Consider the following 26,697-nt stretch of genomic DNA (forward strand, 5'->3'; position numbering starts at 1 on the left):
CGCCCGTACAAAGCAGCCTGCGCGTTGCTGATTCACTTCATTTTTCTGTATTTTATCAAGTGCGACAGCTAAATCACCCGCCATGGTGCCAAAGAAACTTGCGAGTGGCAGCAATTTGATAGAGAAGGTGAGAAACACGATTGAATTCAAGATAGAACTCACGGCAAAGTCATCTCCGTCTTTGCAGTCCAAAGTCGTCAATCAAAGCAAAAATTATGTTAAATGTTCATTTGTCCATTTTCTACATGTAAAACTTGAACTATTGTTCATGAAATGTATTTTTGTCTGATATTTGTGGGTGTCTGGTATGTATCATTGCTGAGTTTTGTTGTGACCTTGTGGAAAGCATGAATAAGGAAAGGCGAGGTATCACGGTGTAGGAATGATGAAGACAAAGCATCTCTCATAGTTTACGAGGCTCTGATGGATGCTGGTGTGTCAAAGTTGTCCATAAAAGTTGAAATGACAACTCTCACCTAAGATCATCCTGTGTCCTTCCGCAGTCAACTTCTTCCCGTCCACAATGTCGTACTGCTCGTCTCCCCTAAAAGCTGGAGCCTCTGTCAAAACTCTGCATCAATGCGTAGAAGAAGCATCCCACATTGCCGCCTTGACTTTGCATCCAGATGCCGTCGCTCCCAGTCCACTCCTCTTCCTCTGTGATGTGGATGTGGATGGATGTGGTAGCTGGAGGAGAAGCACGCCAGTCTTGGCTGCGACAAGGCAACATGCGCTCAGACTGTCCTGCACGTCAGCCTCTAATGTATGCACTGGCAGAGAGACGCTGCGTCCAGCAGGAGGAAGACAAGAGAAGAGCGCTGAGGTGAAGCTGGGCTGCTCTCTCTCTCCCTCTCTTGCACATATTTTGGGGTTGGGTATAACCTAAAGGCACCTTGCACTCCCAGCCTGTGATTGGCTGCAGCCTCAGCCAATGACAGCAGAGGGTGCTGTGCATTTTCTTGATGCTGTTCTCTCACACGCCAACACAAAATCGCCCCTTTATGGCAAGCCCCCACCCACATTTCTCACATATCTTATAGTAAGCCCCGAGATATTCAAGTGCAATTTGAATTTTAAGTATTGTAAAATAACACAGTGTGCCAACACATCCATCCATCTTAGCTTATCTGAGATGGGGCTGGGAAGCCCAGACTTCCCTCTACCCGGCTACTTCGTCCAGCTCCTCCCGGCAGATCCCGGGCGTTCCCAGGCCAGCTGAGAGACATGGTCTGTCCAACATGTCCTGGGTCTTCCCCAAGGCCTCCCGCCCTGAACACCTCCCCAGGGAGGTGTCCGGGAGGCATCCTGACCAGATGCCCGAGCCACCTCATCTGGCTCCTCTCAATGCAGACAAGCAGCGCTTCAACTCCAAGTGTCACCCGGATGACAGTGTGTCTCACCTTATCACGAAGCATTTTATTCTTAGTCTTAATCTTTTGGACAAAAATGCTTCTTGTTTTAGTCACATTTTAGTCATTTCTACATGTGATCGTTTTTAGTCCAGATTTAGTCATTCATTCTTTTTCTATGCCACTAAATCCTCAGTAGGGTCGCAGGGATATTCTAGTGCCTATCCCAGCTGACCTTTTGGGTGAGAGGCAGGGTACACCCTGAATTGGTTGTGATTGGTACACCAATCACATTCACACCTATGGAAAATTTAGAGTCACCAATTAACGGTTTTGGAATGTGGGAGGAAACCCACGCACGCACGGGGAGAACATGCAAACTCCACAAAGACATGCCCAACAGAGATTTGAACCCAGATCTTCCAGAGCTCCTCATTATGTGGCCAAAGAAATGTTTTCGTAAAAAAAAAAAAAATGGATGAGGAAAAAGAACAAAGAGGGCATACAGTTAATTACGCTGTGTATTGATGATGTCAACCTCCATAATACAAAAGAAGAAGAAATTTGTAGACGGCCCCTGCGCTCCGGTCTCGCTGCCGGCTTCTCCTCGAGATCAATATAAGTCAGACTGCACAGAAGATGGCTCGTTTTGATAAAAACTGTTGTAGCTGTTTGTCTGTGTTGCCACAGTGGGAAAGAGGTATGGTTTGCTGTGTTAGAGACATTCACTTGGGAGTTATTGATCCCGGAAGTTTGAATATGTGAATATGTTTCCAGCTTTACCACAGTCTCTTTTGCGTTCCCTTGCAAAACAATTTTGCGTTATCTCGCAAAAGTTTTGCAAGGGAACACATAAGTACGTTCTTTTAAAAAAAAATTTTTTTTTTAAAAAGAACGTACTTATGTGTTCATAATCATATTTTTGTTTCTCCATGTCCCCTCTGGGGCTTCGTAGAAATATGGGCCATTATTTTATTTATAAAATAATATAGTTACAAATCCCATAGTTCCCAGCTAAGCTTCCCACTGTGCTGAAAAGCGCCCCACAAACGCTGAAGGTCATAGCCTGATGAAACCATCAGAGACGAGGTCCTAGGCCAAAACCAGACCCCTCAACGCCTTGGCTGCTCCTAGAAATTCTGCCGATAAAAATTATGAACTGAATTGGTGAAACAGGCGGACGGCAACTTGAATAGTTCGATTTGGGCATGACACGTCTCCTAGTCCCATATCTGCAGCCGTGCTCGCATCACCGCAGCATTTCCACGTTAAGTCTCCACTCCATGTTCTTCCACTCACGCTCAAGCCTGACAAAGAAACATGGTACACACCTCGCGGTGGCGTAGCAAGCCAACGGCACAGACAAGAACCTGAAGTGCAGTCATGGACATCGAGTCGTTAGATTATTTTCGTGTGGTGTTTTTTTTTTTTTTTTTTTTTTTTTTTTTTTTTTACTCGTGGACCCACCAGTGGAGAATCACTGCCATATCTCACCTTTTGCATTTGCTCCTGGCTGTTGCTGATGTGTCCTTCATACTGCGCAGAAAATATCAGGCAGACGAGAGAGCCTGGGACGGAGCGGAGGAGGGATTGAGGTTAATGAACAGCAACTGGAGATGAAAGATGTCCTGACAGCTGTTTTGACACGCTGCTGATGCAGCGCCCGCACCTCTGAGCCAACATTTACCACATCAGGACGCCCTACGGTACGTATGCACGTCCAAAATCCTTTCCCACGAGGTGAGGCGGCACCGTCACATGACCTCTGACTCAGTCCTGCATCTTTCAGCTGGATAGACATCACATGGTGTGCACATGTGAGGCTAAGGTTTCCTCATTAGCAGCCTCAGGCTGAATAATGCAGGTGGGTGTATTGTTGGACGCAATGGGCCAGGTGCTAATGTGCCACACACAGCAGCACTTTAATGGATGTCACCAAAGTCAACTGAAACCCGACCTGCAGGCTCAGGTGACACGTGAAGCTGCACGTCTGTGTGTGCGTACAGAGGAACCTCAACTCTCCAACACCGCAAGACCCACATATTTGGAGTTCCATCAAAATTATTTCAAAAATACATGGAAATCTACGCAAGACCAAATACTTTTAATTACTGTTAGACCAAAGTACTTATCGTAAGTAATATGTAAATAATATGTCAATGGTAGGGGTGTCACAAGATGTCACCATATTAAAACGTGACAAGATTTCAGCTTCAGAATAAAAATATCTTGTGGCCACTATAGGACTGGGACGATAATAAATAAATAAATTAATCAAAATCAACTGGCCAATCAATATATTGCCCTGTGCATGTGTGGCTGTTTTCATCAAACAGACAGGAAGTGAGTTCACTCTATGCATTGCTTTTGAGCCTTCCCCTCAGTCATACAGTCTCTTTGTCTTGGTGGGTGGAGGCGGGGCCACTAGCATACACACGGAGTGCACAAGAGTGTAACGTAGTAGAAAATGAATTGGTACATTGCAATATATTGTCAGATTTTTTCATTGTACTTTTCTTAAAAGTAATGTTAAAATCTTGTCTTGTTCTCATAGAGCCAAGCTCGTGTATCGTCTCGTCATGTGTCGTGACACCACTAGTAAATGGTTTAAGGAATATTTAATTGTTATTTATATAACATTTTGTCTTGGCAAAAGGCCACTTTACCTGTCTCAAAGCGTCCTTCTTGCTCTGTTGGCATGTCATTTTTGTTTTGTTTTGTTTGTTTACATATTTTAAGAACACACCACATTTTTTCAGTACAATACAGTAATCCCTCACCACTTCACGATTCCAATTTTCTCACTCTACATAACTACACCATCACCATTTCGTGGTTGAATATTTTCAGGGCAAACATTTGCATATTTGATGTATTTTTTACACAAATGGAACATTTTCAAGCATAAAAATGTCTAAATGAAATCAAATACAAAACATGAGGCATTCAAAGGCATTGCGATGATGTGTAGTATTGTACACTGGTCACTAGGTGTCAGTGAGGAAGTGCTGTACAGAACAGGAAGTAGAAAAAAGAACAACAAGAAACTCTCCCAATGCTAATGTGTGTGAGTCTATATAATGTCTTATTTATGACTTATTTATTCTTATTATTAGGGATGTCCGATATTGGCTTTTTTGCCGATAACCGATATGCCGATATTGTCCAACTCTCAAGTTCCGATACCGATATCGATATGTGTAACACCCAAATCTCCTGTGGTGGAATGAACACATATCTGTTGTGAAGCTAATCAATGCAGCATCAGCACTTAACTTGTCGACGTGGCTGTATACAACATTGTACAACATCTGAGAAATACTTGCCATTAGGCTTAGACTTTGGCATTTGTTTTAGAAGTCAACAGAGTAGCCAGGAGCCCGATATCATATGAAAAAGCTGCATTTTCACGGACGTCCCCACGGACTCTCCTAATCGAGTGCGCACACAAAGGGTCAGATTTGACCTACTAGTGAGGATAGACGGCATAAAAAATGGATGGCTGGACCGGAAGGAGCCAGCTAGCATGGTACTTACTAGCTACCCATGGTTGCTTACACACTTGAGAGGCGGTTTGATGAGGTCATCATTTGCGTGCCGGCAAATACGGGAGCCCATAGGCCTATATACAGCATTACTGTATGTTTATTATCAGCTTTCATTATAGGGAAAAATACCCATACCAATATTGACCTATATTACATTTTGATGCCGCTAATATCGTGGGCCACTATTATCAGACATCCCTACTTATTATGTCTACTATATTGGGTAATAGGAGTGTGAAGGTGACTACAGGGGTGTTATTTCATGTCTAGAGGGCTCTAATAATGTTAAAAGACGTATTTAGAAGGTGGTAAATAAGTACAACAATGTTTGATTTCTAAATAAGAAATCCTACTATGTGGAAAAGGACTTATCAAGGTTGGTTGTGCAACTAATGAACCACCATAAACAGGGTATTGAAGGAATGTAAATTACAGAATGCATATCTTATTTTTCAAACCGATACCAATAAGTTTCCGATTCTCAAGACTGATAACGGATATCTTTTTTTATCTACTTTTTGATTTAGATTTGTAGTTTGTGCACACCTAAGAAGGACTGGAACAAATTAGAATGAATTAGTCCAAATGAAATATGATGACATGACTACTACCACATTACTACCATCAGGAGAACCAGAGTATAGAGGGGGAGGAGCCATCTGCTGTGGCCCAGCAAGGTGCACTGTATTTGTGCACACGCTCCGAGCAGCCGGTGTGACTCCATGGAGGTGTCTGGCAAGCCTTTTGCTCTTTGCAGATGCCGTGGCGCTGGCGTTTCAGGTGGCTGTTAGGGTATTTTGTGTGTTCCATGTTTTTTTTCCCCTCATCGAGGAGCATTTGGTACAACGTCCCTCCTTGGAAAGTGAGTGTTTGTTTACAAGTGAGCTCAGGGGAAGTTACGTCACAGCCAGTAGAAAAAGGAGCGCTTGATTTGCTCACCTGCACAGTACAGGAAACATGCCTCATTGGAGCGTTTTTTTAAATTATGGGTTATAGGAGCTCTTTTTAATGTTATGGCATTTCTCTAAATGACATAATTCCCTCATATCTGCCTGGTAATCATGGTGCACCCCGGGTGCAAATGTGGAGCGTTGTGTAATAGGAATGAAGTGTTAGCCAACGTGTGAATGAGACGTTTGCTTTCCTTCATGTTGTAAAAGTGCTTTGAGTACCTTGAAGGTAGAAAGGTGCTTGGTATACTTGAAGCCCATAAATCACTTTTATCATGGGCCCTCCAGCTGCTATTGGGGCAATAAAAGTTGTGCTGTTGCTTCTGACACTGAACGGGCGATGGCTTGCAAAAAGCGCTGCACCTGTCATGCAAAGTGTCTGACTCGCTGCTCTCAGCCATCTTGCCTTCATGGTGACCACTCATGACTGCTGAAAGGCGTAAGGTGTGCTGTGACGGATAGTAGAGCTAAATGTCCGGAATATCATCTAGCTCTTTAAACGGCCAATAGAAGCCATTTACACTTGAAATCTCCTAAAATGGGACCTACTGCTTTGTCCTTAGGTCCTACAGTAGCTTCCCTACGTGGGCTTCACCAATTGTAAGGGGGGGTACCTGAAGAAAGGTTTCACAAATCACAAACTGTGTTTTTAGGAACCTTTGGGGTCTGAAGATAAATCCAGTCCAGATGTGAAAGGTCTAGATCCAAAAATGTTTGAACAGCACCAGGTCTAATATGGACTAGGTGCTAAAAAAAACATTACAACGTGCCTTTATGGCACTTTCACAGATAAAATAAAGTTTTCACAAATTACAAACTGTGTTTTTTATGAACTTTTGGGGTCTGTAGATGAATCCAGTCCAGATGTGAGAAGTCTAGGCCTAGTGGTTTTTGAACAGCACCAGGTCTAATATGGACGAGGGGCTTAAAAACATAAAAAATTTGCCTTTATTGCATTTTCACAAATACAATAAAAGTTTCACAAATCACAAACTGTGTTTTTAATGAACCTTTGGGGTCTGTAGATTAATCCGGTCTAGATTTCAGAGGTCTAGGTCCAGTGTACGAGAACAGAGGCAACATTTTGGAAAAATCTTTTGATAAAAACGGAATCACATAAAAACTAGGGAGCACGATATACAGGGTCAGGCAAAATAATCTGACACATTTGTAGGTTAAACAAAAAGCAAATAAAGTAAAGAAACAAGAAAGTGTTTTTATTTTGGAAAAGTACATATAATGCCATTCTGTTTCATTATGTTTTCAAAATGAAATCAGTCAAATGGGATCCATTACTGTCCACACACTCAATGCAGATCCAGTAGCTGTGAAGTTGGTCACCATAACAAGATGGTGTTTGCTGGTACGGGATCATGTCTACCAAGATTGAAGTGCAAACCGAACGCTCGTTGTGTTGCAGTTACAGATTCGTTTGTTTTGATAAACGTTTCCACTATGAAAGCGCAATGCTCAGCAGTCCAATTCATGGCAACGACTGAAAAAGAAACGAAAATTGGCATTATAAAGAAACAAAGCAAAATGGCATTATATGGAAAAAATGGCATTATATGTACTTTTTGAAAATAAAAACACTTTTTTGTTTCTTTAATTTATTTGCCTTGTATTTAACCTACAAATGTGTCAGATCATTTTGCCTGACCCTGTATATCCCCCATCAATGTTCGTTAATCACAAATGGCTCAGGGTTCTTATGGGTTGAAATAATTAGTGTAAAATAATACAAGGCATGGAATGGATCCTCTTAATTCACTAGCATTTAAAAGTTGTATGCATTTAATGATGAATGTAATAGTGTTTGAGCACAGTGGCGTTATGTACAGTGTGTGTGTGTGTGTGTGCGCGCGCGCGTTATGTTGAAGGGCAGTCATTGCCAGTGGTTATTGGGTTATTCTCCGCCGACCTCTGAGTTGCAGTGAACAGCTGCTGTATTCTACCTGGCCTGTCCTCAGCATGTCCACCGGAGGACAAACGTGCCGTTAGTCACCTCACGTTGGACAGATTTACAACTCCCTTTTCAGGTGTCGTTTAGATTGTAGTCTCCAAGGAGTGATGGGTACGTTTACATGCAGTCAAGTAACCCGATCATAACCGTAGTATTAGCAATAACCCGGTTGGCATGGCCATGTCAACACCAATAAAACTTTAGAAAAAACAGAATATGCTCACATTAAAAACCCAAATATTACCCCTGGGTTACTCCTTTTCTAACCCAAATACTGGGTCCTGTATACGCCTATCGGGATGTCCCGATGGAAAGGAACATTCGTTTGTGTTGTGCACATGTTCTGTTGGAAAGGAATCATGTTTCTTTGGCAGGAAGTGCTTGTAAACATGGTGACACGCAAAACCCCCCGCTTTTGGAGTGAGGAGAAACAAGCCACCTGGTTAGTGTGGTGAAAGACAGGAACATCCTGTCTTTTATAGCCAAATCTATCAGAAGTTGAGCGAGGAGTTACGCCAAGCAGGGTTTGTACGAACGCACCTTCAAAAGTGCCTGGGGAGGGCTCTGGTGGATGTAGCACGGATATGAACGGCACAGCTCCGGCTCCATTTCCTGTTCCTTCACGTTCTCGTCTTCCATTCACAAAGAAAGTGAGACGGTATAGTGCGACGTACTGGTGGTGGGTCAGTACCGGCACCAAAGCGCAAACAACGTCGTTCATTATCCGCTTTGCCGCCATTGTTGTTGTTTTTGGATACAGGAATAAGAAGCGGAAATGACGTGATGACGTTTTCCATGCGTCGAGACGTCGTCCGTGCAGGGCTGAATTTTGTTTTTTTTTTACATCACGCGTGTATTCCAAATGTTTCAGAAAGCGGAATATTGACATTAACCCGAATATTGACGGCATGTAAACGTACTGATAGTTTGAAGCTGAAGGCGTGGACTTTAGCTTCAACAGATTTGATATGAGAGGAGTTCATGTCATTGCTCTTCAAAAGGATACACAAATACAGCAAAAGTACAAAAGAGAGATCTGACATCTGGTGAATGCGGAGCGTATTCAATGAAACCCCCCCCCCCACCAAACCACCTGTTCTCATCAAGGAAGGATCTAACATTGCGGTGGTAGTGTGAGGGTGCGCCATATTGCTGAAAATAAAACTCCTCATCTTCAAAGTCTTCTGTAATACTTGCAGCAAGCGTACACGGGTCCATGTCTTTGGGACACCCTGTACATCTGGCTTGTGACAGCACAAACCTTTTTCAGGATTTGATTATTTTTATTTGTTTTTAAAGTATTAGATTTAATTTTATTATAATAAAATACCGTGTTGGGCTTTTTTTTCTCCAAAAATTGCGTTTTTTTATTTATTTTTCTTCACAAAACACACGTCATTCACCCTGAAGATTGGCGTCACGGCGCCAGCATCAGCTACACAGGCTGGCTCCTCCTCCTCCGCACCCTCCAGCGGAGCTCGACGTGCAAGAAATTGTAAAACTTGCTGTGATTCGTCAACTTTCTTTTCCCTCCATGATGTGTTTTTTTTCCCTTCCAGCGCCAAAAAGTCCACCAAATTGAGAAGCTTCTCAGCAAAAAAAAAAACACAAATATGAGCGTTACATGAACAATATGAACGTGTTCCACGTTGATTAGGACGTCGCTGTCGCGATTGTGTACGCCTACGCAGGGAGATAAATAGCCAAAGAGAGTTGTTTCAGTTGAGAATTGAAATTTCGTCAATAATAATGAACAAATACTGGATAGTATAAGAATACAGCGCACATGTAGAACGTGATGGCTTTAGAGGGAGATGGAAGTGCGGTTGTCTTGATAGCCTGACGACCAGGCTAAAGGCTAGACCGTGACTCTGATCCATTATCTTCCATTATCGTTCATTAGTGTGAGTACCAATACATTTCATGACTTCAGATGTGTTTAATAAGTGTGTGAGGCATAATATAGAGCTAATATTTGCATTTAGCATGTTTGCTTCCTTTGTCGTGAGCAAACAATGGCAATTAAAGAGAGACGAGGAGTGCTATTGGAGCTGAAACGAGTCAGTATGTGACAAGTCTCTTTTATTGCAAATGTTGATCTGATATTGAAGGATGGCGTGTCAACGTCCGACTAGCAGGGGGTGCTTGTAGGGGGAGGAACGAGCCGGAATAGTGTACGGCTGTGCCTCGATGCAGCAGCATAAAGGCTTCATTAGCGTGTCAAATCAAGGCCATTTTTATGGGCGTTTCCATTACAGTTGTCCCTCGTTTATAGCGGTTAATTGATTCCTGACCCCACCGTGATAAAGGAATTTCCACGATATAGGATTCAATATTAATAAATGGAATATTTTCATAGTTAGAGCACAGAACCTGTTCATGACTTTCTAAATACGCTTTTTAACATTATTACAGCCCTCTAGACATGAAATAACACCCATATAGTCACCTTTACACTCCTATTATTCTTTGTTTACACCGGATTGCACAACTATTATGCTTCATGGACTCACGATAGCTGCTAGCTAGCAGCTAACAGTTAGCCTCAAAATTATTTCTTCTAAACTTAAGACAGGGTTTCAAACGGCGTGGGGAAGAAGGACAAAGTAAGGAGCCACAAACTTACCACTTCCACACGCAATGGGAGGATAGGAGGCAATGTCATAAGGATGGATGTCTCATCTATGTCACATTACTGCCGCCTAGTGACCAGAATACTACACATCACTAATAATAGACCATGGTCTAGCGTGAAACAGCCATAATGAATGAATGAATTGAAAAAGGGCACTATAGCGAGGGATGGCTGTACTTGTTTTATTCTCTATTCATGTAAACGAACATAATCACACCAAGCTCATCCAAGCATGCCTTTAAGCACCTGGAACTTCCCCAAAGTAGCACTTAGTTTGACAAGACAGTGCGCCTACTTAGCATGTGTAGTTGCTCAGCACTTCCTGGTACAGTTGCCTTTTCTTCCGTCACAGCGCAAAGTGGCTAAATATTCTCTGTCACTCTCCGCCATTTAGTTTGTCATGCAGCCAGGAGACGCGCTGCCTGAAACGCCGGCTGCCGGCGCGGAGGAACTGAATCGGCACACGGTCCAGCCGCACCGCAACTGCACCGACATTCCTCTCCGTTAGCAGTTGAGGTGTAAAAATCAGATCACATGTCATTAATGTGCTTACAAGTGTTGTTTTGGACGACTGACATATGCCGCAATGTGGAATAAATGTCAGGCTAATTCTGATAGGATCAAATATCAGCACACCCTTTACTGCATGACTTCAGTTCTGTGGCAACAACTTCATGACCTTCACTGCTTGAAGATTTAGAAAAGAAACAATGATGTAACGTTATGCTGTGCTCCACTTTACCTTAAAGCGCTCATCACACCAAAATAGGAGTGAAATAAAGAAAAGAATAATAAATAAAGAAAAAAGTAGTGGCTTGTACACCGCAAATGACTATGTTTTCTGTAAGTTTTGTGCATTTTTTCCTGCTCAGTCGATATATATATATAAAATTAATAGACTTTACCTGCATTTGCGTCCCCTCTTTGCATCTTGGGGTCAGGGCCAGGCCACGCCGTGACATTTACTGACCGAAACTGACAGATGGACGGCAAGATAGCCTAGAAAGACGAGTGACAGCAAGCGATTCAGGTGTAGAACACTTACGGGTGACACCAGCAATAGATGCAAACAAGCACAGCCATGAACGCACACCAAGACAGTGACAAGAATAATAAGACTGACTGATACTGTCTTGTGAGGAGTATGTTATGTTATGCTGGCAGTGGTCGCCACTCACAGCTATCAGCTACCTCGGCACACAGTTGAAGAGCACACATAATCATTGTTGTGTAGCAAGCAATTTGGCATGAAAAGCTGTATTATTATTCTAAGATTCATAGCGATGCTGTAATCAAAGACGACCCTTATTGTTGCACGCTACAACAGATACTGTAGCACGTAAGGCGCATAGCTAGCACTGCATTAGCCGCCATGAGCACCAGGCTGGCTACTATGGAGAATATTAGCAGGAGAAATGTAGATTGACTTACTGCCACCTTGGCTCTCCTTTTCCACACTCAAAGGTCTTTTTATTTCCATCTACGGGGCAGTATGGACATTTGTACGGACATCACCAGTAACATTTGGCCCGCGAAGTTTGCCGTTTATCTGACGAGGCGAATGTTGTCTTTTAGAAATGTGAACACGCTTACTCCGTCTCCTTCCTACGTGTTCCAGCAAAAGGCTTCAACACAACAAGTAGGCATGATATAAATAAATATGTCACAAACAACAAAAATTCACCTACAACTGGAGCTTAATATCAGAGAACGCGCTGTAGCGAAGCACAAGTTCCGGGTGGGACTATCCGGTGTAGACGTCACTTGCTCCACCTCCTCCACACCCGGAAAAAGTGAAGGAAATGATAATAAAAAAATAATAGCTATTTAATAGGACTGTCAAAAATAACGTGGTAACGGTAGAAGCAAATGTATTTTATGAGTTATGTTACATTTTAGTGTAATTAAGGCAAGCGCATTATGGCAATTAGCCACACCTTTCTGTTAGTTTGACGGAGGCACACATATCGTCTTCCCAGAGTCTTTAATAACTTTATTCTGACCTGAACACATCACAGCATTGCAATTCCAACAGCATGTACCTGTATGTATCTCCAGCGTCTTTCTGTTCGTCCTGGACTCTCGGCAACAACGCTTCCTCATTCTTGAGGTGCATTCAGGGACACTCCGAACTCCAGATACTAAAACAGCATCTTTCCTATGCATGCATGTGTGGTCTAAATAAACAGAAAGACAAAGAAAAATACAAGGTGAATATTCTTATCAGCGTTTAAGTGTGCTCGGAAATCCCATAAAATACACTGAAAACGTGAATGGACGTCAAATGACGTGACGTCTTTGAACGCATTGCTATGGTTGCAATGTGTTAGTTATTATTAAGGAGATTACAGGCAAATCGATTTTCAGCATTTAGCTTGATTGAAATATTTAGTTCATTTAGAGCTCTTGATACACAAATATAGTTAATTGTGTTCTGTCATTTATCTTTTTTTTAATGAAATACACTAAAATTGGGCATATGGTGATTAATCACGATTCATTCATTTTAAAAGTAATTCATTTGATTAAACATTTGAATCATTTGGCAGCCCTAATGTTTAAACACATGTAACACGGGAAGTATGCCTTTCAATGTGATAACTAAATATAAATAATAAATAAGATGAACATGTGTTTTGGTGTCATGAGCACTGCTTCACACTCAAGGATGGACCCCAGGCCAGCACCCCAAGGCCCAACAGTCCTTCTATGGCTCAGCACTAAATAGGTATTTGGTTTAGCTGAGGGTAGGCGCAAAGCCAGCTGATGATTCCTTGCTGTTGCTGGAACTCAGGTGTATTTTTAATTCATTTGCATGACACACAAGCGCCTTCTGTCAACATGCCACTGAGGGGTCGGGCCAGGGGACAGGGGACAGCGGGAAGGGCGGCAAACTGGAGCAATGAGCACGTTTCAGCGGGAGGATACTCTTACATGCAAACACCCCCGCCCTCACTCAGATGGCTGCACTCTTCCTCTGCAATAAAACTTTTACAAGATGGCTCAGCATCACATCTGGCTGAGGAGTGCAGGAAGGCACACTGGCGCTCTCTGATCTATATTTATATATATCTATATGTACGGGTGCTTTCTGCTCCCCTTTTGACTCATGTAACCCTGACAAAAAACACACCAACCCCCACCGGACACAAGTTGGAATACAGAAAAGCTCGTTGTGGTTGAATTACAAACATTATATTTGGAAATACAGTCAGACCTGGCTTTTCCAATGGCCCTGTTTTCGTATGATTCGGTTTCGGATGAAAACATTTTGCCTGGGTTCCCCGTACGTTGCCTCGCTTACCAAAGTGTCAACACAAAACAAGTTTACAGACACTAATTATAGTTTTACATGCAGAAAAGGATGCAAGAACAATGACAAATGAAAATTTGGCATCCCTTTGACCTAGTTTTGTTGGAAAAAAAACAAAATAAGACAAAATAAAGACATTATTCTGCTGCAACCACAATTTGCAAAAATATACCAAACTAAATATCAACGCTCTAGAGCCAATAAACATGCAATTGCCCTTTAATATACAAAATGGTGAGCATGCCTTATTAGGTGTGCTATGTTGGACAACATGCCTCGCTAAGTTTCAATGCTTATGTTTTGTTGTTGGAAGCAGAAATGAGTGTTATAGATGCAAAACGACACAGGCGCAAACGCAGCGTGTCCGGGTTGATAGACTATTAGGCGGGAAGTGGAGGAGACGCGTATGCATGGATGTGTGTGCACGGAGCCACTCCCATCACATTCACATATGTCTTCCCTTTAAGCCGTAAAACTGGGAGGTCTCGCACCCTCGTCTCTGTACGGTCCATCGCTTTTGTCTTTTGTGCGACCCATGCGTTTGTTACGCGGTGTGTCTCTCTACGACTCTCGTATACACAAAGGCTGTTGTCCTAAAATGGCGCCCGCGGTCCACAATGCTTTGCAAAGCCACGTGCAAGTATCACAACATTTTGTCTCGGGCGTGTGATCCAAGATGGCAGCATGAACAAACCGGACGGTAACAAGCGGGCGAACGCAAGCCAAGGCCAAATGTGAGCCAAAACTTTGGATGTTAACCGAAAAACGTGCTACCCGGGGCGGACGTGAGCTGAAGTACCGCTGTATTTATGATCCTCGTAAGTGCATTGTCAATATTTTCATGGATCGGTTAGTTTTCTCTACTGCTCCCGTGGGAATTGCTACCATTTACTGATTTGATGTCGTGTTTTTGAATGAAATGTAGCCATTAAATCAATGCAGCAACAGAACAATCTGCATGGAAATGCAGCACAATGCATGCCAGCGCTACGTTATTCCTTGATTAAAGTGGCAGTTTGTTTGTTTGAGATGCAGCTCACTAAAAGTACAGTTGGCATTAGGAAATAAGATGTGACATTTTCTGGAGAGATAGCTTTTTTCCCCAAACCAATACTGATAACATTGTGTTTCTCAAGCCCGATAACTCTTAAAGACATTTAGATGTAAGTGTAGTTTGTGCACACCTGGGGTTAAGAAGGACTGGAACAAATTAGGATTTGACCAACTAATGAAATACATTGACATCACTACTACCACATCACTACTATCAGGAGAACCAGAGTATAGAGGGGGAGGAGCCACCTGCTGTGGCCCAGCAAGGTGCACTATATTCGGGCACACGATCCAAGCAGCGGTGTGGCGCCACGGAGGTCTCTGGCAAACCTTTTGCACTTTTCAAACGCCGCGGCGCTAGCGTTTCAGGTGGCTGGTAAGGTTTTTTTGTGTGCGTCATGGTTTTTTTTCCCCATCATCACAGAGTATTTGATACAACGTCCTTCCTCTGAAAGTGAATGTTTGTTGACAAGTGAGCTCAGGCCTCTAACGTCGCAGGCAGGAGAAAAAAAGGAGCACTTGATTTGCTCACACACACAGTATGTAGCCTTTTCTTTACATTGGTTATTGGAACATTTTTATTTAGAGTGTTCCCCTGTTAGGATGGGGATAGGTTCCCAAAATAGCCCACAAAAAGTGAAATCCACAAAGTAGCCAACTTTATTTGTTTCCAATGATTATATATGTTTAATATAAGCCTGTAAAAGCCCTCACCTTACACTTTATACACTTTTCTCAGACAGGCAATAACATTTTCTCTTGTTTAAACACTCAAAGTTCAAATTTTGTTTGAATTTGAATGATCAACCTACTCCTTTGACCGTGCCTCTTTGTCCTGGCGCTGTTCGGCTGTAGCGTTTCTGTATCCTTGTTAAAACATATCGTCCTACTCCTTGAACTGACGATTCATTTAGCCGGTTAGCTTCTTCCTCTTCTATTGTTTATTGGCGATTAGTAAGCAGCTCACACAGTTAGCTAGTTTGCTAGCAATAACTGACCACAGCAAGAAACTGCATGAAGGAGATTGATTGACAATGGTATACAGCCAATCAGGACACAGAACACAATGGGGGGGGAGGTTCTCCCTTAGCGAATCGGAACTCTTGTGGCTCTATAGTTAGCGGGCTATTGTCTACAGTGGGTTCCTAATATGCTCGTGCAGGCAGTTAAAGCAAACTGAGACAAGTGGAGCAGCACACGTCTTCAACATGAGTATACAACACCCTCTACTGGTAGCAGTTGTAAATACAACAACACACCCATAGATGGCTCTAATACACCACAAGGGCGCACAAAAACACAAAAAATGCAAAAAAATATGCAAAATTGCACTTAAAAAAGTGAGGGAAAACTGTATCGTGGTTTTAGTTATGGGATTCATTGGTAATTATTTCTTACAATAATTATGGTGCACCCCTAATTTAGTGAGTATCCGTCACGTGGACGTGGATTGTTTGAGTGTAAAATGTGTTGTCATTGATGAATGCAAGAGTTTTGTCTGATTCTTCACAAAAGAGCGCGCGCACAGCAAAAAAGCCCTCAAACAATTACCGTAATCACACCTTTTTTTTTTTTTTTTTATTTCAAATGGTGCCAGAGGTTGGTTTGTTTCTGGCTCGTCTTCACTGAGCTCGCCTGTAGTGCAGCTTTTGTTCTCCACTTGCCATTTTGCACCTCCGGGGTACGACGGTCGTTCCTATTAGGCGCAGCTTTTCACGTCTCCCTTTGAAGATTTCATCAGGATGAATCCTCTTTTCCACGTGCTTTCACGCTACATGATCACAGAAGCCTAGTTGGATGCAGATGATTTGATTGAGCTCAGTCCCCAGATACCTTCATTAGCCTGATTATGCACATGCAAACACTCTTTGCATGTAATTAGGGTAATTCTATTCCCCCCCCCCCCCCCCCCCTCCCATCTTGGCCTCCTCTACTGGCTGTGAAAAAGTAGAGAAAATCTGCACGGTCCACTCAATCTGACAACATGCAAAGCAACTCAGTCATCGTTTGGAACGCCGCTGTATTTTTTCAGATGGTTCGTTGCTGACACCCAGCGGCCGAATGCTGCAATGTCATCCAACTGCTTGTATTTGTGTAATGTTTCCAGCTGAACACTTGGTGTCGCTGCTGCTCAGAGTGTGCATACTAATATTCCATCCGTTGATACAGGATGAAAAGGATGGCATTTGATTTTAGACATTTCCATGTCTGGAAAAGTATGGAAAATGGGAAGTCAAGGTTGGAAGAATATTCATGTTTCCAACACTGTTACGACTGTTCTGTTTTCTACTTCTAGTTTTCTATGCTATAGAAATAACCATAAAAACATGTAATATGATATATATAGTATATAAAGGAATAACCTAGATGGTGACTTACATGTTTCTATTTATAGTGTGTATGCGGTGGAAACACACTCCTTCATAACAAACATTCATCTAATATTAAGAAATGTGCACACTAATTTCAATTTGAATAATTCACTGCATTGTTGGATGGACGCAAAATATGTTCAGACTTTTGCATAATAGGACGGTAAAATCCCGGCATTTGCTGACTAAATGAAAGTCTGCTCTGGATCCAGTGGCGGTTCTGGCTCGAAGGACTTGAATTCCACATTCACACTCCCAGTTTTTCTTTACAAAAAGTATTTTTTTTTCCATGTTAAGTTATACCTCTTCTTCTAAATTGTGCACCTGATGGCTTTGACTTTCTCTTTTCCATGTTTTCTTGACAAAAATAACAGCACTTAATTGTCATCTCCACCACAGCAGTCCAGGCTAAACCAACTCGTGTTGACTCACAATTCCCTCCTTTTTATTTCACATTTTAGTCGTGAAATAACATGTTTACACTCATAATTCAATCCAATTCAATTTATTTCTATTCGATTTCCAAATCACAAGAGCAGGCATCTGATGGCGCTTCACACATGAAGGTCACAAATGAAAGGAAAGAACCAACTGACACCGCACACGAACAAGCACTTGGCGACGGAGGCAAGGAAAAACTCCCTCTGGGGAAGAAACCCAGGCTCTGTTGGGCGGCCGTCTGTCTCGACCGGTTGGTTTGAGATATAGAAATAAATACAAAATGGGGTAGAGTCGTAGATGGTAGATCAGGTCATAAGTCTTCGTCTTAGTCCAAGGAACATAGAGGAGTGTTTCCTACACCCATCGGTGTATCAGGGCTCAGGTCTAACCAGATGCTTTAGTAAAGACATGACTTTTGAGTTGACCTTTAAATTGGGAGAGGGTGTCTGCCCCCCGGATTGAGCAGGGGAGATGCTTCCACAACAGAGGAGCCTGATAACTAAATGCTCTACATTCCAAAACTCCCAGGAGGGGCGTTGTGATGTTGTAATGTTCTCCTGGGTTGATAGGGTTCTAGGAGCTCTTCAAGCTATCCTGGTGCCTCACCCTGTAGTGCTTTTCAATCATGGAAAAAATGATTAGAGCACCCTTGTTTCTTCAGTTTCTTGTTCTTCTGAATGCCCGCTGCAACTAAAGGTACCTTTTGATTGGACAAATATAACAATGACAACAAAAAAAGCTCATAAGAGTTCAATTTTTTGGCAGTACAATGCTATAGCTTTTCATGTAAGAAGTTGTTATCAAGAAAAGCATGGAAGTTGCTCGATATGACAAATATCTTACTTTGAGCTATATTTGTTATCGTCATGAAACAAATGTACCTTTAGATGTAGCAGGCTCTACAATGGAGCCATCAAGTGGAGAAACAAGGGTGCTTTGATATGTGATGTGTGGTTTATGATGTCCAGGCGGCGTATGCAGGCCTTCATGCAGGCCAACATGGCAGCGTCCATCCAGAGTGCAGAGTTCCAGGGGTCAAAGAGGGTCAGGTCAACATTGATCTTCAATGTCCAACATTCCGTCTTTCCATTATTCATAAGCAGGAATATCCTCCATGCTGTGGTTTTGTTGCGTGTAGTGCAAATGCAGGCTTATGCTAATCCCCGCCACAACAACGCGATACATTTCTCCTCCGCAGATCCAGCCAGGGATGCTGATGAGGATTATCATCTGGGGTAGAAGCACCAACATTATACTCAGCTCACAACATCACAGTCGCTGATGTGATGCCACTCTCCAGCCTTCTACAACATTCCCACCAACGCGCTCTGACCCCCGCTGACATGGTGACCCCTTGCTAAGTGACCTCTCAGTGGGTGGCCTCCATGCAGCATCAATCACCTCAAGTGGACGCCCTCACGTCTCATGGCTCTTACTCTCAGTACTACTCGGATGGATGGATGGATGGATGGATGGATAGATACTGTAGATAGATAGATAGACAGACAGATTGATATACATACTGTATATGTACTGTATATATTGTGTATATATACTGTATATTTACTATATATATATATATATACTGTATATATAATGTATATATACTGTATACTGTATCTCTATAGATAGATGCAACACCGTGTTGTTGTTCCCAGCGTGCGTGTTTATTTGCGTCCTGCGTGAATGTGGGCAGGATTATTCCACGTTTGTGATGAGGGAAGTCGCCATAGCCGGAAAGCAATTTAAGCTATAATCACACTTTTTTTAAATCCTTCAATCCTACATTGTACACCGGCCGTCTCATTAAAAGATTCAGGCTGCAGGATTAGTTGGGATAAACCACAGGATCTTTTTTTAAAAAAAAGATAAACAAGTCAAGCAAAGTTGTGCACCGACAGGAAGCTAGCCGGCTGAGTGATGGTGGAGGCTTTTTTGGATGTAAAATATGCTGAAATAGAAAAGAAGCACAGGATTCATCAGTCTACCCTTTTTAATGTCGATACCCCAAAGAAAAACAATACAAAGCAAATGTTTCATGGCCATTTCATCCATTTTAATACCTAACCTGAGAGTAATGTGTTCCAGACTTAAAAATACACGACAAAGAAACCTACGCACAAAAGAAAAACTGTCGACAAGAGAGAGCACAAACACCAAAGAAAGACATGTACATGATAAATTAGACAATAAATAAAAGATACTTTTCATTTGTGTAGAATATCTGCAGTTCCTAGATGAGCTAGACAAGAAGTGCTTGGACATTAATGGGACATTGCGGGCATCCGTCCCACGCGGATCCATTTGGTCATTGGTTTGAGACAAATAGAGCTGCCGTCAAGTCAGTGTGCAACTTGACACATCAGCTAGTCTATTGTGCACCACAACAAGTATTACCCTACCACTCTCTCAGTCCCTGTAGACGGGGGTTATCTGTCGGGGGGTGATGTGCGGTGGATGGTAGGAGTCATATGAGGCCTGCACGCCATAGGCGCTCTGAGGCTGGTACAGGCCGTGGTCCACAGGGGACGGGGAGTAGTGGGACGGCGGTAAGTAGTGAGGCGACGGCTCCTGTTTGCTGACCAGGTTGCTGCTGATGCTCAGAGGTGGTGTAGGGGGCGCCTCGTAGGGTGGGGTGCCCACACCGCCTGTGGTGTACTCATTTGGCGAGTGGCTCTCGTAACCCCCTCCTTTCATGGCCCTCAGGTGGAGCAGGTGAGCGGAGTCAAAGCTGCCGTAGGGTGGACTTGGCAGGCCCGGGGAGGAGTAGTTGGCTATGCCGCCCAGAGGGACGGGGGGCGGCCGGACTCTGTCATCAGGCCTCCCACCAACAGCTGGCGCCGGGCCCAGTTGAAGGCAGCCCGCCACGAGGTTGGTGGTAGGCTGGGACAGGCCCTTGCACAGGGTTTCCATGAAAGCCCTGCTCTCCATGGACAGCCCCCCCTCCAGGGCGGCGGAGAGAGCGCAGATGTAGTTACGGGCCAGCCGCAGCGTCTCAATTTTGGAGAGTTTTTGTGTTTTTGAGTGGCAAGGCATGATGCTGCGCAGGTTCTCCAGAGCATCGTTTAGGCCGTGCATGCGTGAGCGCTCCCTGGCGTTGGCTTTAATGCGCCGGGCACGAAAGCGCTCCTGCCTGGCTTTGGTCACACGCTTCCTCTTGGGGCCGCATTGTTTGGATTCATTTTCATCTTCCTGGCCTCCCTCTTCTTCCTCCTCGTCTTCCTCGGCCTCCTCGCTGCCCTCCTCCCTGGGTTGCTGGTTGGTGCCGCTCGTCCTGTAGCGGCGCGAGGTCAAAGGTGCATTTCCATCCGGCGAGCTCATGTCGCCGTCCATCCACTGCACGGGGCTGACGTCCTCCTCGCCCTCTCCGTGTCTCGCAAAGGCTTTCATCATCATGGTCTCTGCAAACACCACACATGTCATGTTTATTTCTTTATGGTGCTTGGAACCCTAACTCTAAACTAACCCTAACCCTAACCCTAACCCTAACCCTAACCCTAACCCTAACCCTAACCCTAACCCTAATCCTAATCCTAACCCTAACCCTAATCCTAACCTAACCCTAAACCTACCTCTAACCTAACCCTAATCCTAACCATAAACCTAAACCTAATCCTAACCCTAAATTTAATCTTAATCCTAATCCTAATCCTAAACCTAAATTTAAACCTAAATCTAACCCTAACCCTAATCCTTATCCTAGTCCTAGTCCTAGTCCTAGTCCTAGTCCTAATCCTAATCCTAATCCTAGTCCTAATCCTAATCCTAATCCTAGTCCTAACCCTAACCTTAACCCTAACCCTAACCCTAACCCTAACCGCTTTCTTTGGCCCCATGGTGGGTTATTTAATGTGTAACAGGTTTTGGTAAGCATCACTCCCTGACACCTTACGAGTGGCGCTGGGCTTGAGTTGACAGTGCGGGCTTTTAGCTCGACGGCTAGCGCTCCTGACTGTCCTTGGTTGGAGCCCAGGGCGAAACGCGGGGCTGGCTGAACCAGGCGGGTTACACAGGGTGCTTTGTTTGGGCACGCCATTCCGCAGCACGATACAGTGCAGGGCGAACGGCAGTACTGTACAAAAACCCAGGCAAGATTTTGGACAAAAACGGAATCATAATAAAACTGGGGTGTACAAAAAATGGGGTTTGAGTGTAGTCTCATAACATACACAAACAAAAAGGAGCATATTTATTTTTACCAAGGCTCCAGCTCTCATTAGGTTGCTGTTTGTTTCAGATGGAAGAGAAACAACATTGAAAGACGCTTTATGCTATTTCGGATTGCAATATGTAGGAAGCGTTTTCTATCATTTAAGATTTCAGCACTGGACAGCTCTCCTCCTGGTTGTTCTCTTTTTCCATCCACAACGCCGGCCAGACTCTCTTCCTCCCTTGCTTGTAATCCCGGTCAACGTCTGAACTGGTAAAGCCCTCAGGGAAGATAAAGTCACTGACAGGTTGCGCCTTCAATCTGGGCCACGGCAGGATTTACTCCGCGGATGAAGCCCGACCACGGGATTAAGCCAAACCCTGACGACCCCGGATCAGACACGGAGAACTGCAATATTTTGTTCCTTTGCATTGTGTGTCTCAGATGCTAGCGTAGTTGCGGTATATCAGGCTTTTTTCCTCATCTGATTTACAGCCTGGACCCTGCATGTTTATTAGTCATCCAGGATGCCCCTGAACAACAACCCAAACTCCAGCCTGAGGGCCATCAGCAACCTGCAGCTCATTTTTATTGGCATGCGGCACATTCTAAAAATGAAATTAAACCCAACGACAGCAGCAATTGGAAAAAAAGAGCAAGAAGGTGTCATAATAATAAACTGTGTCGCCTACAACACAAACTTTTCCCTTTAGATGCAAATAAAACCTTGTTTTTAAGTCTTTCTCCAAAAGAAAACACCCTTTGACGTTTCCGTATCCTGCCCTGACCCTTCCTAGTTGCTAAGCTTTCTTTGACAAGCCACAATACACCAACATCTTCAACACGTACCTGCGCTCGAGAAGTTTGGAGGTGACTTTTCTTGCATCCAAAGGTCACACTTTGGCTGGGGTGTCCATCAGTCAGAGACGTGTGTGCGCATGTGTGTGTGTGTGTGTGTGTGTGTGCCTCTGCAGAGCACAGTCTCAGTGAGGGTCACCCTGCAGGGGCTCCGGCTTTAACCTCCACCGAGAAGCTCCTCCCACCTCCACCCACCACCGCCAGCAAAGTTGCGCGTGGCCGGCCCGTGGCTTGAGGCCCACACGGGCCCCCCCCCCATGCGTGTGCGCGAGGAGCCCCTTTGTTGCGGGGAGGCAGCACGTTTGGGGAGACGCGCTCAGCCGCCTGAGCTTAAGCGTATGTGACAGCTTGAAGTTGCATGTGAGCAGGTGTTTGCTGCATGCCCTCCTGCAGCCCGCCGTCCCTCAGCAGCGGGACTGTTGCACAAGTTCATCTCACCCGAGAGGCCAGAGCCACACGAGGTGGGCCCTTCACCTCAATATTACGTCTGAAAAAGCAGCGTGACTTACAATGAAGGTTAAAGCAGCGGAGCTTGAATGGAATAACTTTACATAAATAACTTTTCTAAGTCATCACTGCCTTTATTATCATACAGCTAAGTCTACATCGTCCTCACCTGGATTGGACTCTTTTCTTATGGAAATGCTTTGAAACATTTCCAAATATATTTGAAGTTATTGATAAGAAATTGCTCTCTATGTTATTTATCGACAGTAGTGACCAGAATGTTTACTTATTTCACTGAATCAAGTTGACTGATTGGACAGGAGTATTTTTATATGAATAATATTATTGTATACTGCATAATATAGAATATCAATATAATAAGACATAGTTTTGAATATATCAAAATAAATATGGCATTCATAATAATATAGAAAACAAATATAATATCAACATGTAAATATGTAACATTAAATATACTATTAATATTTCCACATATCAAGAATGATGCTTCAATAAATCATATTGCAATGTAATAATTAGTTCCTAATTTATCAACAAAAGAACAAATGTTTGCCCTCCCAGGTGGGACACAGGTGGGGCGCATTGCCAGCAGTAAGTCCAGCCTGTTTCCAGTGAACGTGGCCTCCGCCAAGGCTGCCCTTTGTCACCCGTTCTGTTCATCATTTTCATGGACACAATTTCTCGGGGCAGCCAAGGCGTCCAGGGAGTCCAGTTCGGTGCCTTAGGATCCGGTCTCTGCTATTTGTAGACGATGTGGTCCTGCAGCTCCCTTTGCACCTGCCATCCACGTCCCCTTCAAGAAGCATTGGCCTACAACATGCTGGATGCTCAACAAGAGCTGCGTGGCTTTTCTTCAGCTTCCCCCCAAATCCTAAAACATGCACGAGGACAAGCTTGATGAAAATGAATGCATGCTGAGAGGCAGAGGTGTGGACTCCATTCAGAAGCATCACTATTTTGATGAGTTTGGACTTGACTTGACAATATCATCAAAGGCATTTCAGTCTCATTTCTGGAAGTGACGCCATTGGGGTGCTATCGCTCAGGTAAATGAACATGGCGGTGTGCGACAGAGTATGTTCACAGCGATTTGAGCCATGTGTCAATAGTTTTGAAGGAGGAAGAAACTTTTGGAGATGAAATGGAGAACGTTTAGAACGTGCACTTACTCCTCAAGAAAGGAGACAAAGATTGGGGGCCTTCAAAATGCAGAATGTTAAGTGTAAATTACTCTGGAGGTGCTTATCCTTCAATTATTCTTTTAAATCAGCTTCTTGATGAGCGTGAAGGGCTTTTTATAGCCTGTTTAATCATATATGTGGCCGCATGTCGAGGATAAATGTTGGCTGCTGTTGCTACCCCCCACAATAAACATGGCAGTGAAAGGATGTTTATATAACATGTAAGATGCTCTACAGCCTCTACAGTGTTTACTTGTAGAAGACCTCATGTAAACAAGACATGACTTACTCTGTTCTGTGCTAACTTTGATGTAGTGGTCGCTCTTGTTTTTTTTCCTGTATACTTGCCTCCTTTTTCAAAATGCATTTATTGCGTACTTTCAAGCCAAATGCTTCTTGTAACGGTGTTCCCTTATAGCAGTCATCAGTGAAATGATCACTGCAAAGAACAGAACTCAAGGCGAGCGTCCATCTGTCTCTCGTCTCTGCACTTGCTTTGTCCATTGTTGGACAAACTTCCAGTATCACTGGGATCCTGTGAACATCCAGCAGCAACACGACATTTTGGCATGACTGCTATTTGGGTGAAAAATATACTGAACCAAGTCCACCAAGTTGACTTAAAAAATAAAAGCATTCATTTTGTTTGTCAAATGGAATAGTTTATTACATTTATTACATCAATTTTATTTTGTAAACACTAAACAGTGCTTAGGAATTGTAAGGACTTGAAAAGTTCAAGTCTCTGACTTGAGACTTGAATGGACCTGTCTTGTCTTGACGTGACCTGAGACTTGACTTGACTTGGACTTGCACGTCTTCACTTGAGCCGAGAGATGTAAATCTCTTTGTGGTAGACGATCTCGATGCACGGGTGTTCCTGGTCTCCGACCACCTCTTCCGGTTCCACCGGGAGGACACCAAGGCGTTCCCAGGCCAGCTGTGAGACATAACCCCTCCAGCGTGTCCGAGGTCTGCCCCCGGGCCTTCTCCCTCACCGGGGAGGCATCCGCACTAGATGCCCGAGCCGCCTCAACGGGCTCCTCTCCATGTGAAGGAGCACGTGATGGAACTGTTCGCGTTTGTGTCCTCGGACTCTGCTTCCTCTATGGAAGGTACGTCAGTGGGACTGAGAATTCATATGTTTTAAAAACAGATACAGCGTAGAAACGATACCATTCAACGATTATATTTGCTGATGTAGACATGAATCTTACATTCTAACATAAAGAAGCATTCTTACAGTATTTTCAAATGTGTCAAAGAGCACATCACATCCCCCAGCATGCTGTAAGGCAGGGAACATCCAGGCACAATGATTAAAACAAATTCATAAAAAAATAAGAAGAATAATTTGTAAATAACTACATCCGGTGTTATGTAAATGGGTATCAATTTAGAATTAAAAAAATAATGTACAGCTAGAAATCCCCAAGTTTTTACATGTTTAAGTTGTTTGTTGCTAATGCCAACTTCCACTTTGCTGGAGAGTCCTTGAACGCAGCATGTAACTTTGACTACTATACTGTATTTTTAGCCTTTTTCCTTCACCTCATATTTGCTCCCAAATGCTGGTACTATGTGGGAATGCATAAAGGTAAGACCTGATGACCTTATTGAGCACTAAGGTGCATATTTATTCTCTGAAAAACGAAGTCCAGGCTGGTACTGGTGGATGGTGGCTGTGTATTCATTTCATGTGATGTTCTTCCTGTCTTAGTTGTCCACCATACATCGTAAATAAGATCAATGAGATGGCTATAATGTACGTATGTTTTGCTGATGTGATGAAAATCTTTCCCGGTGACTAGCTAGCGTGCTGCTAATGCTAGCGCTGCTAATGCTATTTCCATCCATTGTGGTCTTCAGTCACGCTAAGCTACGGAGCACGTATGACAATCCTTTGGTCGGCAGCCCAGCCTCTCTCGTTGTTTAACAGACGGACTGCCAAGCGGTTGCTAGTCTTGCGATACCCGGTGCATGTCTCTACAATCCATCCATCTAAGGATTTATGTGTGATTCTTAGCATCCAGGAGGCTGATACCTGGTCGCTTGGGTTTATCCTTTCCCAACCCTAATCGATGCTTGAGATGAAAGACAGGGAGGTGTTTGACTTTCAGGGACTCGTTTGAGAAGAAGCAGATGTAGGTGTACCTAAAGAAGAGTCCGGTGAGTGTGTGTCATGATGGCGTGTGCGGCAGCGCATGATAAAAGTTATCAGTGTATTTTAGCGGTGGGAGACTCAGATGCTCGTCCTTTCTCAGCTGGCGTCTCGCATCGCTCAGAGGACACGTGCTCCCCTGTTTGTGGGGTTTAGAGTACTTATCACATATATTTGATAACACATCAAGTTTCACTTCACTACACACACACACACACACACGCACACACACACACACACACACACACACTCAGT

The 26,697-nt window shown here is 43.6% G+C and overlaps 2 protein-coding genes across 3 annotated transcripts in view; both read right to left on the minus strand.

Annotated features, from left to right (window-relative positions):
* Nucleotides 1-12,145, minus strand: part of LOC129186258 (zinc finger protein 385A-like) — a 71,854-nt gene extending 59,709 nt beyond the window's left edge. The window contains exons 1-2 of one of the 2 annotated variants that reach the window (XM_054784335.1): nucleotides 11,877-12,145; nucleotides 11,351-11,444 (exon numbers count right to left, since the gene is read on the minus strand). In XM_054784335.1, coding sequence (XP_054640310.1) covers nucleotides 11,351-11,375 — 25 coding nt within the window. In that variant the 5' untranslated portion in view covers nucleotides 11,376-11,444; nucleotides 11,877-12,145. Of the gene's footprint in view, nucleotides 1-476; nucleotides 839-11,350; nucleotides 11,445-11,876 lie in introns of those variants that run through there. The other variant, XM_054784336.1, reaches the window with a different exon arrangement.
* A 7,471-nt stretch (nucleotides 12,146-19,616) lies between these two features.
* LOC129186495 (neurogenic differentiation factor 4-like) lies at nucleotides 19,617-22,753 on the minus strand. The gene is made up of 2 exons (XM_054784810.1): nucleotides 22,624-22,753; nucleotides 19,617-21,025 (listed from the first exon to the last, which is right to left on the minus strand). Exons 1-2 carry the CDS (start codon nucleotides 22,658-22,660, stop codon nucleotides 20,034-20,036), a joined length of 1,029 nt encoding a protein of 342 aa, XP_054640785.1. The 5' UTR covers nucleotides 22,661-22,753; the 3' UTR covers nucleotides 19,617-20,033.
* Between the last annotated feature and the right edge of the window lie 3,944 nt (nucleotides 22,754-26,697).

This window comes from Dunckerocampus dactyliophorus, chromosome 8 (genome assembly GCF_027744805.1).
Source record: "Dunckerocampus dactyliophorus isolate RoL2022-P2 chromosome 8, RoL_Ddac_1.1, whole genome shotgun sequence".
Taxonomy (NCBI): domain Eukaryota; kingdom Metazoa; phylum Chordata; class Actinopteri; order Syngnathiformes; family Syngnathidae; genus Dunckerocampus; species Dunckerocampus dactyliophorus.

Excerpts from the sequence above, each read along its gene's own strand:
- LOC129186495 (XM_054784810.1), bottom strand. The coding sequence starts at position 22,660 with ATGCAAGAAAAGTCACCTCCAAACTTCTCGAGCGCAG. Across the intron at positions 21,026-22,623 it reads TCCAAACTTCTCGAGCGCAG|AGACCATGATGATGAAAGCC; the intron begins GTACGTGTTGAA and ends TGGTGTTTGCAG.